Consider the following 16151-nt stretch of genomic DNA (forward strand, 5'->3'; position numbering starts at 1 on the left):
CCGACCATTCATTCATTCATTCATCTCTCCCTCCTTCCCTCCTCACCTCCCTCCCTTCCTCCTCTCTCTCCCTCCCTCCCTCCCTCCCTCCCTCCCTCCTCTCTCTCCCTCCCTCCCCTCCCACCCTCTCCCCTCCCACCCTCTCTCCTCCCTCCCTCCCTCCCTCCTCTCTCCCTCCTCCCTCCCTCCTCTCTCCCTCCTCCCTCCCTCCCTCCCAGTACCTGTGTCTTGTAAGCCTGGTTGGTCTTCTCCAGTTCATCCTCCAGGTCCTGGGCTCTTTGGCTGTGGGGGGGGAAACAGAGCGTTGAGCCATAACAGCACATTAAAACAGACCAGGGTTCCCACACCTTCTGAAACATCAAATTCAAGCACCTTTCAAGGACTTTCAAGACTCTCAATTCCCTCAAATTCAAGGACCCAACACGGCATAGTTTGAGACAGATGTAGATGAGAATTGATATAATAGGGACTATCCGCTCACAGACAACAATTAAAAAGAGAGGCTGAATGTGTGAACACTAGATGGTCTCTTGCCTTCTCTACCACAGCGCAGCAAAACAATATATTGTGAAATATGTGTAAAGTTAAGCAATACAGAGACTTATTTACTAGTTGACGAGCTAAAGAAGTAAAAAAGAAAAAGTGAATATACATTTTTTTAAGAGAGAGAGAGAGAGAGAGAGAAATTCAAGCACTTTCAATGACCCATGTCTATTTTCCAAAATATTAAGACCTTGATTTTTTCCCCAAAACTTTCAAGGATTTCAAGGACCCTTGGGAACCCTGACAAACCATTGTGTGACAGCATGCTGAGAGCGCACACACACGCACACACGTTGTGTGTGTCTGACATTTGTCTGTGTGTGTGTGTGTGTGTATCTGACCTGTAGCTGCTCAGCTCCTCCACAGCCAAGGTGATGTTCCTGTCCGCCTTGGTCAGTTTCTCCTCCTTCTGCAGACGCTCTCTCTCCTCCACGGTCAACATCCTGTCAACACAATAACAATACCACTTTATTAGCAACCAGGATCACACAACCACACGCTCTCTCTCTCTGACCATAACCCTCTCTCTACAGACGCTAGCCCACCTGTGCAGTTTGAGCTCGTTCTCCTGGTACATCTCCGTCATGATCTGCAGCTTCTGCTGGAGTTTCTGTGCCTGGGCCGAGTAGCTCTCCCTCTCCGACTGCAGAGAGTCCTTCTCTGTCTCCAGCTTCTGGATCCCCTCTGGAGGGACGGGCAAGCGGGGTTAAACCTGGGCTGTGACTCTGAGGGGTTAAATCTGGGCTGTGACTGAGGGGTTAAACCTGGCTGTGACTCTAGACTGAATTAAACACGGCTATGACTATGACAACAGTTGGTCTGTTTATTATGAAAACAAATTCTGAAGCTCCTCTCGATAGGACTTATATTACGGTATGAATCAATTCATTTATCGTAAGTTCAATGGTGCCTTAAATGTAATCAGATGCCCAGTATGGGTTTAGAAGACGCTGCTTGAAGACTGCTAGAAGACCTGCTACAGCTGTAGAAGGTGTGATGTTATTGTACAGCTGTAGAAGGTGTGATGTTATTGTACAGCTGTAGAAGGTGTGATGTTATTGTACAGCTGTAGAAGGTGTGATGTTATTGTACAGCTGTAGAAGGTGTGATGTTATTGTACAGCTGTAGAAGGTGTGATGTTATTGTACAGCTGTAGAAGGTGTGATGTTATTGTACAGCTGTAGAAGGTGTGATGTTATTCTACAGCTGTAGAAGGTGTGATGTTATCCTACAGCTGTAGAAGGTGTGATGTTATTGTACAGCTGTAGAAGGTGTGATGTTATTGTACAGCTGTAGAAGGTGTGATGTTATTGTACAGCTGTAGAAGGTGTGATGTTATTCTACAGCTGTAGAAGGTGTGATGTTATCCTACAGCTGTAGAAGGTGTGATGTTATTGTACAGCTGTAGAAGGTGTGATGTTATCCTACAGCTGTAGAAGGTGTGATGTTATTGTACAGCTGTAGAAGGTGTGATGTTATTGTACAGTTGTAGAAGGTGTGATGTTATTGTACAGCTGTAGACGGTGTGATGTTATTGTACAGCTGTAGAAGGTCTACCAACCTTGGAGGTCCTCTTTAGCCTTGACTTCATCAGCTAGTTTAGCAAACACCCTGTCCTTGTCCTCGTCTACCGACTTCAGGTCTGCGTTCATCTGCAGAGAGGAGAGACGGACACACACATCCGTCTATTATCTTCTGCATGATCCTGGCAAGGACACGGTCATGGCATTGACTAAAAAGAATCATAGGGCTGCAATGTTCGGGTCCGGTTGAAGACATTCAGTGATGCTTCCATTCTGCCGGTGTTTCTGCTTCTCTACGAGACGTACCTTGGCTGCGTAGATGAGCTTCTGTACTTTCTGCCGTTGGCGATTATCTGTGAAGCCGAGAAGATCCAAAGGTTCATATGGGAGAAGTTAGAACAGACACAGACGTCCTACACAACGACACAACATCCCAACACAACATCTAGGCTCCGTCTCATGTAACAGCGCAGAGAGAGAGAGAGAGACTGTTGAGAGGTGGAGAGACAGAAAGAGAGAGAGAGAAACAGAGAGAGAGACACAGAGAGAGAGAGATACAGAGAGAGACAGAAAGAGAGAGATATACAGAAAGAGAGAGAGAGAGATACAGAGAGAGAGATACAGAAAGAGAGAGAGAGATACAGAAAGAGAGAGAGAGACAGAAAGAGAGAGAGAGACAGAGAGAGATACAGAAAGAGAGAGCGAGAGAGAGAAAGAGATACAGTAAGAGAGAAAGAGAGATACAGAAAGAGAGAGAGAGATACAGAAAGAGAGAGAGAGAGAGTCCAAAAAAACAGCCAATATCCATCAGAACCGTACCTGGTCCCCCTCCGTTCTCGGCTCCCTGTGTTCTGTCCCTGTCCTCTCCGTCGGCTCCGTCCTCCAGCTCTGAGTCCCAGTCCTTCATCTTCAGTAGGCAGTCTGTCAGGGACTGAGAGAGAGACAGACAGACAGACAGACAGACAGACAGCAGGCTATTAGACAACAACTGAACCTCTGTTAAAAGTAATGTCAATTATGTCATCAACCAAAGACGAACTCGGCAATATGACATCAATGGGTCATCTATCAAGGCGTCTAATGGCGCTTTTCCACTGCCGTACTGTACCGTGCCGTACCGTGTGAGCCCGGTTTGTTTTGCTTTCTCCACTGCCAACGAGGCGTACCGAGCCGGGCCGAGCCGGGACCATTTTAGCTAATAGAACAGTTCCAGTAATAACACTTTTATCTCTATATTGTATTCATTCTCTTCATCTGTTTTTAAATGTTGATCTATTTATATCGATCTCTTCTTGCCAATTCCTTATTACCAGTGGAAAGGGGGAAGGCTAAAACACTTTGAATGGAATAGATAGGACTTTCCGTTCAACTGAGGAATTTATGGAACGCATGAGCATGATACTCGCGCAGAGTTCATCTCGCATTTCCCTCCGTTGATGTGACGCTATAGCTGTATAGCGGGACTTATTAAACGAAAACAACCCGCAATCTAATCCGAGCAGTTGTTATTATGTAATATTATTGATGGATGTGCCATTTTTGATGGAGAGCAGTGAGCGGATGACTGGATGTGAGCATGTAGTTGACTAATGCCGTGAACGCCATACAAATAAATCTGCGCTCCCTGTCTAATGTTATATATCTAACATTACATTACAAGGCTGATCTGTGCATGATAGTGCTGCATTTTGACATCATTCTTATCGCATTTCCCCCCGTTGAGCTATAGCGGCACTTATTAAAGTGAAGTGCTCTTATGACACGTAACTCCTCCTACTGTCCCGACTCGCTCCAGGTCTGTTGTGTATAATGGAGAAGCGTTTCTGAAAGTACGGTACGGGTAGGATACAAATGCGTGCCGTACCGTTCTGGTCAATGGAAAAGCGCCATAATTGCGAAAGCGGAAGTGTTGGAGAGCCCACTTGATATAACAACCAACAGTTCTAGGATCACTACATATAATTTGTGAGTTGGATTCACTGTCTCGTCTGTCCTAGGCTACTGGGTAAGTGATACATGGCTTGTGAACAAACGTACGTTTTAGGACATGTTCAAAAGCAAGGACTGTGTGATCATCTAATTGTGTGTAGCTACGTGTTTTTACCATGTTGATGTTCTCTCAGCGTGTTGTGATGTGCTGAACATGCAGTTAGATGGTCAGAGCGATGTTCCTTTTTAGCCTCTAGCTATTAGCAGCTGTTTTGCCTGTGTTTTGATGCAGAGTGATACTCTCCGGTATTTGGTTTGAGGTGTACCAACGTTCAAATAAGCATATCTTCTTTAACTATTTTCTGTGACATCCCAGAACAGGGCAGAATAATCTGCCAACATTAGCTGTAGCTGGTGTCCTGGACCTGCATCTGGAGCTACACCCAGCCTCTGACAGGGTTAAAAGACCTGTTGACTGGGTCAGGAGAACCAGATGTACAACTAATATTTGAAGATAGAGAACTTAGAAGTTGATGCATAGTACTGATAGTATTAAACCAGTGAGGTTGAGAGCCCTACCTTGATGCTCTAGTACAACCAGTGAGGTTGAGAGCCCTACCTTGATGCTCTAGTACAGCCAGTGAGGTTGAGAACCCTACCTTGATGCTCTAGTACAGCCAGTGAGGTTGTGAGGTTGAGAGCCCTACCTTGATGCTCTAGTACAGCCAGTGAGGTTGAGAGCCCTACCTTGATGCTCTAGTACAACCAGTGAGGTTGAGAGCCCTACCTTGGTGCTCTAGTACAGCCAGTGAGGTTGAGAGCCCTACCTTGGTGCTCTAGTACAGCCAGTGAGGTTGAGAGCCCTACCTTGGTGCTCTAGTACAGCCAGTGAGGTTGTGAGGTTGACAGCCCTACCTTGATGCGGTCGTCCTTGTAGGCAGCGTCCTGCACCATCCCAGTGTAGGAGCTCTCACACAGCCTCATCTCCTCCTCCAGCTCGCTCAGACGCTCCCCCCATCCCTCTGTCTCCTGGCGCAACTGTGGGGAGGAAAGGGGAGAAGGGGAAGGAAAGGTAAAGAAGAGTAGGTGGGAAGGGGAGGAGAGCAGAAGGGAGGGAAAAGAGAATGAGGGAGTAGGGGGAGGGTGAGGAGGAAAGGGAGAGAGAAGGGAGGAGAGAGGGTGGAGGAGAAAGAGAGGGAAGGAGGAGGCGAGGAGGAGGAGAAGAAGGAGAGAGAAGGACAAGGTGAGGACAACACTCGACTCTAGCCCTCTATCTGTCCAGGGGGGTATTCCATCAACGTCGCTAAAGTAAAATCCAGGTTTATTTTTGATAAGTCTCGCGAGGCTTCAAAATAAGCCTGCATTTTATAATAAGCCTAGACTTTCCTTCAGCGACGTTGATGGAATACCCCCCAGGACACCTCATGCATCAACAACATCAACAACATCATCATCATCATCATCATCATCATCATCATTATCATCATGATCATCCATAACAAGGAGCTACAATTCGTGATTTTAGGATTATAAGGTTCTATCTCCGTTTAGGGTAGTTCAGAGATCTTGAGCGTCAAAGTTTTTACATTCCATTATGTTTTGTGAGATGGAACCTTTGTATTTTATTCATTACTAAGAAAAAAAAAATCAACATTTAAGAAAATAACACCACACAGGCATTAGTAAACACCTAAAGGATCAGATTATGTAAAAAAAAACTCAGTTTTGACCCAAAATGGAGATAGAACCTTAGAATTCTAACGTCACAAATGTATGTTAGTTATTATGTTATTAACCAATTTATGTTATTAACAAATTTATGTTAGTTATTATTATGTTATTATGTTCAAATGTATGTTAGTTCCGGCGCCCGGTGGAAACCTACCTGAGCGTTCCTCTCCTGCAACAGGCTGTTCTCCTCCCTGGACGCCTCCAGGTTCTTATCCAGCCTCTCGCTGTTCATGTTGTAGATCTTCAGGGTGGTCTGGGCCTGGCGGGACAGCGGAAGGCATTACGTCACGCTTCCAACTAACAGAGGGGAAGAAGGGAACTGGTAAACGTGGTCTATGTGGTGTAACGGTCCCGACTGTTCCTACCTGCTCCCCCTGTGACTTGAGGTCTTTGGTTTCTTCTTCTAAGCTTTTCAACGTTTCCTGCATCTCGGCGATCTGGAGAGAACACGGAGGAAGAAGGAACTCACGTTAGAGCTGAAGGTGAGACCAAGCGGAATCGTGGTCGAAGGACGTCAACGGGTTTGGTGTCTAAGGCGAGTGTGTAATGCGTCGTGAAAGGGGTATGACGGGTATCTATCGAGTATCTAAGGTCCACCTCACCGTCGTCTCCTGCTCCAGTCTCCTCGACCTCTGGAGGTCCAGGTCTTCCTTCAACTGTTTGATATCTTCTTCTAGCTGGGAATTCGACTGTTGCAGATTCCGCGCTGTGATCTGAGGGGGAATAAGCAGGACAGATTGAAGACGGGACTCGAGCCTTGTACAGAACGTCTTTCATGCCGTCCTCTGTTAGGGTTGTTCAGAGGTGAAATGTTGAAGTGTGTCTTTCGAACTGGGGGGGTGACGATACGGTTTTGTTTGTTTGTCTCTTACCTCCAGTTTCTCTTCGTGTTCCGCGTGAGCTAAAACACCACTATCCCGTAAGGCGGTTTCCAGTTCTTTATACTACATGGAACACAAAAACAAACACAACACACACATATGTAATTCCATGTTAATATAAGGAAGGAACGCATTGAATCACTAAATACAGTCCATACAAGTCATGTTATATTTTAAGTGGCATTGAATAGTTCACACACACCCCTGACACACCCACAACCGCTAAACATACAGCATCTGACGTAGTAACACTAAGGACTTATTCAAATAAGACCTCACCTTATGTTCAACTGCACTCAAAGTCTCCAGGACTTTGCATTTTTCATCTAATAGTTCAGCCACTTTCTTTCCCATCCTCCTCTCTCTACCTGTGGAAGGATGAGATCGTAAACAGTCAGAACAGGCAGTCAAACCAGCCCCTGGCAGGGTGATGTGTTGATTATACTGATTGAAGCCAGAACTTACCCACATATAGCCTGCTTTTAATCTGTGGAAACAGAAACGACAACTGGGTGAGGTCCTGTGAGGATATGCAAGGCTATAATCCATCATGAGACAATAATGGATTGAATATAGAAGCACTTTTGACATGAGTAGTACTAGTATGACAAAGACCGGCTTATTCAGCACTCTGCCATTCGGACAAAGTGGAAGCAGGGGAGGCTGGTGGAGGTAGAAATCGGAGGACAGCTCCAGTATGGTATGGAATGATGATGGCTGATTTCTACCTCCACCAGCCGCCCCCGAGTGGAAGTCATCACCACAGTTTCAGGCCATCCCTTCCGCACAGGTGATGTCAGAGAGAATGTTTACTGTTTACTCACAAAGTGATAGAACCTGCAGCTGAACAGTAGCAGGGTGACCAGCCCCAGCACAGCGGTGACAATGACAGCTTCCCATGGCAAGCCAAACAGGTCAGGACCGGGTCTGATGTCATCAGGCAGGGACGACACGACCTGGGGAGAACACAACAACAACAACGACAACAACAACAACGATTAGCTAAACACACAGCAGTGTGCTTTGATCCATGACCAGCTGCGGGGCAGACAGATGCTCGATAACCTGGTTGGTACACTCAGTGAACAGTGTTTCCAGTTGAACAGTATCGCCAAAGTTACACCACTGATACAATGTGGCTGTGACTTGACCATGACATTTTGGCCAGCTTGCGAGACAACAGTTAGCTCACACCGTAATTTAGCTTCTAGATGTTAGCTACCTCTAGCTAATAATTAGTTTTGCAGTCCAGGCATCAGTGCTCTCTTTGTCACGTATGAGATCAAGCAAGTTTAGTATATTAGCCTCTTAGTATTACACACTGAATGCACAACATTGACAACATAGACAACGCTAGCTAGCTAGCTAGGTTAGCTAGCAGTGCTGATGATGACACTCACATCTTTCACTTTCTCAACAGCGACCGTGTAGTAATTTCTAGCTGCTGTTTTCATATCGGCCACTTCACTGGCGAACCTGTCACTCTTTGGTTGGTCTGCCATTTTTCAAATATAGCATTTAAACAGTTTGACTGGTTATGTTATCATTAGAGAGACTGGTGTCCAGCTGTCAGTTCGATAGCGGTGAACGTGAAGCTGAAGAGCAGGGTTACGTCATGTTGTACAAAACAAGAGCTGGGGGGGAATTGATGCTATTCTTTTCCTCATAAAGTCACTAAAACGTGTCATATATTATTACTTTCATACACTAGGACGATGTAAGACTTTATGTAAATGCTGTAAAAAATAATGTACGGTTGCTTGTGTGTTTTTCAGTCGAAATAGGGAGTTGATAAGAGCACGGACACCCCCGCGGAGTTGGAGCTTTTGAGATGGCGTTTTCTCAACGTCACCAATTGTAGAACGCCACACTGGCACATCGGAGCGGGTTTAAAGGGACACGCAAGCAGTCAGGTCAGGTGGAAGTGGAACACAACACGAATCGTAATATGCTCCCCCACAAAATGTTTAGTTGGAAAACATAAACACATTTCGACAGCTCTAAAGTAATTACGTTTTTCTCCCGTGGTTAAACACGAATACAGTTATTGACATCGTTGAGTGTGTGTGTGTGTGTGTGTGTAGACATTGGTGCTGACTGTCACTGACACCTGCCCTAGTAACAATCAGAATCTGGCATTCACTATCAGAACACTTTTTCAGTGATTAACCCAACCCTCTAGTGCCTCTCGCTCACCTCATCGACTTGATACTCCATTTCTATAATAAACTTAAGAGTCCTCACATTGGATCGTAGCACTTCAGTCCAGCTATGAATTGTAACTGAAGCCTGTCCCAACTGAGGAATGTTGGAATGATGACTATTGGCTTGGCTGGCAGTTCAAATGACCGATGACATTATTGCAAGCCACAGAAACATTCTGGCAGTCTTAAAGGACCACCAGTTTCTAAAAGTAACCTGTCTTACCTGTAAAGTGATCCATTTCAGAAGGGCCATGGCTGACAGGATATGGGGAAGGACATCACTAGTGACTTGACGTGCAGTGGCCAGGACATAGTCCACTACTGCAGCAGACTTATCCTTTAAAGCAGAGGCCTGATCATGGGAGTGTGCCCTAGTTGGTGACGGAGGTCGGATGGCCTCCTCTTTGCTGTGGCAAACTCCAGCGATGCAGTTTGTCCTGTCTGCACCTGCAGAAGAACATAGGAATTATCGATTTTAAATCAAATATTGCATTAACAGATTATAATATACATATATATATAATATTTGACATTATTGAATATTATTTCACTATTGTTACTTTTTTAATTACTACATTATATTGTGTTGCTGATTTGTATTTCACTATGTCGATTACAGCTGTATGGGATGTACGAAGCAACAATTTTACAACAATTGTACGAAGCAACAATTTTGACACACATATCTTAACTATTCCTATTCACTCATAAAACACAGAGGAGACATTTAGTAGTACCTTGACTGTCTTCAATACTGACAGGTGCTTTCTCTGGTGTGAATCTGTGCTTTACGCTTGACAAGAGCCTTTCTAGTTTTTGTAGTGACATGTGTTTAACCTCGAGAGACCCGTCGGTTGTCAGTCTGTGAGCTGTGGTTAGTCTCTCCATGTGGAAGTGCAGGAGGCGCTCCAGATCTGAGAGGATGGCCAGGTCGTTGTCTCCATTACCAGTCTGATCCTCTGGGCTGCCCAGACAGTAGTCTAGCCACAGGAGTTTGTGTTTTCCAAAAAGGTCCAATAGCGTGTTGACATCACCTGCTGTCATGTGCCGTTGTATATTCTTGTATTCTTTCAGAGAGTGCTGTACTAGAAGAGGTCTGGTCTTGGTCTGGGTCTGGGTCTGGGCCTGAGTCTGGGGTTGGGCCTCAGTCTGGATTTGTGTCTCTCTAACAGGTGGGAGTGGCTCCTCCTCTCTAACAGGTGGGAGTGGCTCCTCCTCTCTAACAGGTAGGAGTGGCTCCTCCTCTCTAACAGGTGGGAGTGGCTCCTCCTCTCTAACAGGTGGGAGTGGCTCCTCCTCTCTAACAGGTGGGAGTGGCTCCTCCTCTCTAACAGGTGGGAGTGGCTCCGCCTCTCTAACAGGTGGGAGTGGCTCCTCCTCTCTAACAGGTGGGAGTGGCTCCGCCTCTCTAACAGGTGGGAGTGGGTCCTCCTCTCTAACAGGTGGGAGTGGCTCCGCCTCTCTAACAGGTGGGAGTGGCTCCTCCTCTCTAACAGGTGGGAGTGGCTCCGCCTCTCTAACAGGTGGGAGTGGGTCCTCCTCTCTAACAGGTGGGAGTGGCTCCGCCTCTCTAACAGGTGGGAGTGGCTCCTCCTCTCTAACAGGTGGGAGTGGCTCCTCCTCTCTAACAGGTGGGAGTGGCTCCTCCTCTCTAACAGGTGGGAGTGGCTCCGCCTCTCTAACAGGTGGGAGTGGCTCCGCCTCTCTAACAGGTGGGAGTGGCTCCTCTTTTTCTTTTTGGGTGAAGAAGTCAAAGGCGTTTTTGAAAAACCCCATAGTCCCCCGACTGGCACGTGTGTCTGTAGTTTCCTCCTGTGGAGGGTCTGTGGAATCAACCTTGTCAGATGGTATGGCTTTATTTTCACTCTGAGAAGCTGAAATCTCTCCCTCTCCCTCTCCATCTCTCTCAGAAGTGCCAGTGAATTCATTATCATCTCGACTATCATTGTTCACCAAATTAACCTCTTTTATCACGTCGACTTCTTCATTTCCAATATTCTGCTCTGTGCTCTCTATATCTGTGGTGTCTGGACGATTAAACAGGCTCTGGTTAGCTATTCCATTCGAAGGCTCTAGAATGGTATTCTCATCTGAATGAAACTCATGGATGTCTGTCCTCTCTGACTGGATGATGAGATCATCATCCGTGAAGAAGAACCGACTGACAGGATGTAAACCATCAAAGCTGTCTCTGTTGTCGTCACGACTGCCACCAGCCTGCAATTCATGCTCTCTCTCCACCTCAGCACGGACCTCACTATGCCCTTCCTCAGCCTCTTCAGAGGGGATGTCTATGTCCTGGCTGCTGAGTGATAGGGACTGATTGATGTCACCAATCTGACTACTATCATCTGTATGATGATGGTCATCTATCCGATCCCTCACGTCTGTCTGATCGCGTGTCACTTCCTCCTGCGTCACGCTGTGTCTATCCTTCAGGATGTCCTCCTCGACAGCGCTGCTGCTGCTGCCTCTTTGAGCTTCCTCAGACTCCCTGTGGACTCGGATTACATCTTCCACTGACATGTCTTGGTCAAGTGTCTCCTCCGGGCTTCCTGTCTGTCTTTGCTCACTTTCTGTCCTTGTCCCCAGGGGGGATAGTTCTAAGCTGTCAGAGTGGCTTCCTCTCTGTGCTACCTGTGCCTGACCCTCCTCCTGGTCCCGCTCTACTTCATCTGTGGATGTTTCCCTCACCTCTCCCCCCCCCTCTGTCTCACAAACTTTAATCTCTGTGATGATCTCACCCATCTCAGAGTCCTTATCCACAATATGACTTTCCTCATTTTCATTAGTCTTATCAGACAGAGGATCATTATTGGTTATAGTGTCAGTATTCTCTAATGTGGAGTCTAACACGGGTTCAGGGGTCATGTTGACGAACCCTATGCCACGGTCCTGAGGAGGTAGCGAACCACCGTCTCCTGTCTGACTAGAGGAGACCACTTCGGTCCCTGTATCAATGTTAACGTCCTCTTCTGCAGGTGTTACAGATGTGTCCATCCGTGATCCCTCCGTCAGCTCCTCTGTCAGTGTCTCTCCCTCTGCCTGACTGTGAGTGGATCCAGGTGGATCTGGAGGCCCTGAGGTCTCTGTGTTGTCAGAGCCAGCTGGAGGGTCAATGATCACATCACTCAGGCTGTGTTCAGCAGGGTCAGGGGTCATGTTGACGAACCCTACGCTATCAAGGACCTCCTCGGCCTCAACAGGCCACAACTTAGAATGATCAGAGGAGGGGGTTCCATCTTCATCAACATCAACATGTGGGGCTAATGTTTCTTTCAGCACAATTGAGTCTACGTTGTGTTCAATGTCAACATTCCTATCTGATGTGTTCTCACGTTCCTCCTCCCGCTCACTACGGCTAATCAATCTACTTGCTTCTTCTTCTGTGGTGGTAATCAATCTACTCCCCTCTTCTTCTGTGGTGTTTCCCATGACAGGTTCAGCTATGTCAGGTTCCTGAGCATCATACCGCTGTGGATCTGCCCTCTCTGTCTTTGTCCCCTCCTCCACTCGGGTCTCCTCTGCTGTCCCTCCTCCCTCCTCCTCTCTATCTGGTGTGATGGTCTGGTCATCCAACATGGCTGCCCTGTCCTCACTGTCCTCTTCTGTTGGGTCCTGACGAGGTAGAGAACCATCGTCTCCTGTCTGACTAGAGGAGACCACTTCAGTCCCTGTATCAATGTTAATGTCCTCCTCTGCAGGTATTACAGATGTATCCACCTGTGATCCCTCCGTCAGCTCCTCTGTCAGTGTCTCTCCCTCTGCCTGACTGTGAGTGGATCCAGGTGGATCTGGAGGCCCTGAGGTCTCTGTGTTGTCAGAGCCAGCTGGAGGATCAACGACCATGTCACTCAGGCTGTGTTCAGCAGGGCCAGCAGGGCCCTCTGAGTGGGAACCAAGGACATCCTCACCACCTGGATTCAACCTGGTTGCTTTGCGATCATTCTCCTCATCTGCTTTGGGGTCTGACTCTAATTCCTTTCCCTCATTCTCTCCATTGGGACTGTCCCCAGCTTCAATGAGACTAGGAAGGACGTCATTAACCTCTGACACAGGTTCAGGTTCCTCTCTGACCTCAGAGTCTGCTGCTGCCGTCTCAGTATCACCTTGACGATCTGGTGCTTCCCCGGTGCCCTGTGATTGGTCCTCACTCTCGGGTACCTGGTCTGTTGCTGCCCTGATGTCATCTCTACTCTCAACCTCACCTAGGTCTGACGAAGGGGGGCCTGGATACTTAGTCATGTCATCATCACCTTTACTTCCTACTGATCCTCCGACAGCATCCTGTGTAATTATATCAATACGTGAGGTCTCCCTACCTGCATCTGCGTGTTCTTCATCTGTTTCCTCTTTGCGGATCTCTGTATCACCGTCTTCATCATCGTCATCTCTGTGCTGCTCAGTCTCCTCTGCCTGCTTCTCTGTAGCCTGATGAGGCAGACTTGTGTCAGGGCTCCGTTGGTCTGCTGGGTCTGTCGTTGCATCCAGATCTGTTCCTGCTCCTGTTGTTTCCTCAACTGCATCCTTATTAGTCTGACCATAGCCTAACATGTCTCTTAGGCCCATGTCTAGCCAGGAGCTAGAGGGAGCGGGAGTGTTTGATGAGTCGGTTTCAACAGGCTCCTCCTGACGGACCACTGGAGTTCCCTGACCAAACCCCAGAGCGCTGGTCAGCCCATCCCCGAGCCAGTCAAACGTCCCAGTCTTCCCCTCCTCCTCCTCCTCCTCCTCCTCTTCCTCGTCCTCCTGCTCCAGATTATTCCCATCCATATCCAGAGCTAGCCTCCTGCTTTTGAAAGACCCCTGTTGCTCTGCATTTTCTTCTATTGAGTCACCAGCAGAGGTATCACCTCCTCCTAAACCAAGCCATCCCACTGTAGAGCCAATCCAAGAGGACCCACCTTGTTCGCTTGGCGCAGGTTTGGTTTCTTGGTGCTCTGTTGCATCACTGCTCTGTGTGGAACTTTGAGACGCAAAGACGTCTTCAGATCTTTGAACATTCTCAGCCTCATTGAAGGTCCTCTCTTGAGGTTCTGAACTCAGAGCTCCTTGGTTGTCCCAGTCACTGGAGTCACTTATCATCGAGCCATAATCATCCATGCAGAAGACGTCATGTTTCTGAAAGAATGAGAATGTCTTGAATTACTGTTTCAGTATTGCTCTATTTGAATTGTCTATTGTCTTGAATTGTCTATTTCACCGTAAAAATCTGGTAATCACCCCACTCTATACAGATAACAAAGTAAAACCATATTTTAACTTTCCAATCTATGATTTCAAACCGAAGATTACCTGTGTCTCCACTACTTTCTCTGTGTTTGCATAAATCTCCTCCACTTTCACAGCATCTTTGGGGAAATACCCAAATTGTCTGTCAATCTGAATTTTTTAAGAGCACAACAGTATTGAGTTATAGCAAGCACAGCATGATATTACAACAATCATTGATATCAGCTCACATCAGCATGGCAGGGTTCACCCAGATAAGAAGACAGCCTTATGTGTGTAATCTATTGCACTGTCATTCATAATTCCAGCGGTAATGAAACCTCTTTTTAAACACATAGAGATACAAAAACAAACTCACACTTCCTGCCCAAAGATCATCTCTTTTCCCAGTGAGTTTATGGTAAACAAATATCACATCTCCTCTTCTGAAGTTGAGGAATCTGCAGTCCTTTCCCTGGTGATCTCTGGTGGCCTGGACTCGACTCATTAAGCCTGTACAAACACAGCATATGACAACCCTAGTCTACCACAGCATATGACAACCCTAGTCTACCACAGCATATGACAACCCTAGTCTACCACAGAGATATTCGTAGGAATTCAACACACAGTATAGATAAACAGTTTCCTCCTCTGTTACTGCCGACTTACTTTCACACTCTGGGTCCCCACAGAGCTTGAGGTCAGACAACAATTCCGAATTTAGAGTTGGACAAATCAAGATGATTACAGTCCAAAGGTGTATCTGTGAAAAAGCCATATTTTATATTTTAAAATCCATTCATGTAAAATGATCCATACTGAGTGACAGAGTTGTGCTCAACCCTGAAAGGACAAATGGACACTGCTCTCAGGTTGTGGCTGTCATGTTCTTCAGGGCTCTGCTATTCAGCAAATGAGGAAAGACTCATGATAAGATACGGCAACCAGGGATAATGATTAACATGGAACAGTGCTTGAATGAAGTTGAAAGCTAGCAGGTTAATGTTGATAGCTAAATGAGCAGCTGATTACATTGATCAACAAATGTTGATCAAACAAATGTTAATCAAAGCCTGTTCTTTTCCTGAAAAACAGTTTTACTTTCTTTTTGTTATATCTTTTTTTATTCTTAACATCTCGACACAAGACAAGCACATTATAAACAATAACGACAAATACAACACGGCAGAGTAAAATAAACTGTTTTATAAACAGTTTTACTTGTCTGGTAATAAATGTTTTATTAGTTCTGGTGGTAAAACACATGCACATTGATTATTGTGCTGGAAGACTTTCTGACCTTTGGATGCAAAATAAATAGATCCACGTGTGTGTACAGTACCAGTCAAAAGTTTGGACACACTTTCTTATTCAATTGATTCAACTTTATTAGCTTTACTTTCTCACATACTTACTAACAAAACTGCGGGCTGTACATTGATTGATTGATTGATTGAAAACTTTATTAGAAGATTTGCAGAAGTAGGTACATGAAAGTACATATTACATACAAGGTCAACTAACAGGATAAAAACCCAAGAAAGCCACTGGCTTATTTCAATTGGGGTCCTTGATACATCAAATCAGTTTGAGGGAGAGATTTTAATGAACCCAAAACTTGACTGTGAAACTGGACTTTCAAAGACGAGGTACTCGTTTCTATGTATCGTCATCTTGGTGTGTTCTTCTAGCATCAACATCTAATGATTATCTTCCTCTACCCTCCCATCTCTCTCTCTCTCTCTCTCTCTCTCTCTCTCTCTCTCTCTCTCTCTCTCTAGGAGGGGAGGCGCTGTGATACAAGACTGTTTTGGATCTGTGGTTTAAAGCTTTGACCTGGTGGTCCTCTGTAGCTCAGTTGGTAGAGCATGGTGCTAACCACACTTAGCCATGGTGTGGGTTCGATTTACCGCTGGGACCATATATGCTGAAAATATGCACTCACTGCAATGACAGTTGCTTTGGATAAAAGCATCAGCTAAATGGCATTTATTATAAACTTGCCTTTTGCCTAAATCACCTCTGGTGGCAGAATATTACATGAAATCACTAATATTAAGTGACAGTTTATTGAGCTGTCAGTTTATTGAATCTCTTGGTTATTTATTGATATAAAAGTGTCCCAT

At 46.0% G+C, this 16151-nt stretch overlaps 1 protein-coding gene across 1 annotated transcript in view; it reads right to left on the reverse strand.

Annotated features, from left to right (window-relative positions):
* mia2 (MIA SH3 domain ER export factor 2) overlaps window positions 1-14140 on the reverse strand; it is a 21378-nt gene extending 7238 nt beyond the window's left edge. The window contains 17 exon segments of the mRNA XM_080523773.1: window positions 222-282; window positions 885-986; window positions 1089-1227; window positions 2105-2195; window positions 2373-2419; window positions 2886-2997; window positions 4911-5033; window positions 5881-5985; window positions 6092-6163; window positions 6329-6439; window positions 6599-6670; window positions 6887-6975; window positions 7073-7094; window positions 7432-7563; window positions 9035-9258; window positions 9549-13932; window positions 14107-14140. Coding sequence (XP_080379899.1) covers window positions 222-282; window positions 885-986; window positions 1089-1227; window positions 2105-2195; window positions 2373-2419; window positions 2886-2997; window positions 4911-5033; window positions 5881-5985; window positions 6092-6163; window positions 6329-6439; window positions 6599-6670; window positions 6887-6975; window positions 7073-7094; window positions 7432-7563; window positions 9035-9258; window positions 9549-13914 — 5868 coding nt within the window. The 5' untranslated portion in view covers window positions 13915-13932; window positions 14107-14140.
* Window positions 14141-16151: the final 2011 nt, after the last annotated feature.

The sequence above is a fragment of the Nansenia antarctica genome, assembly GCF_963989245.1.
Source record: "Nansenia antarctica genome assembly, chromosome: 1".
In the NCBI taxonomy this organism is placed as follows: domain Eukaryota; kingdom Metazoa; phylum Chordata; class Actinopteri; order Argentiniformes; family Microstomatidae; genus Nansenia; species Nansenia antarctica.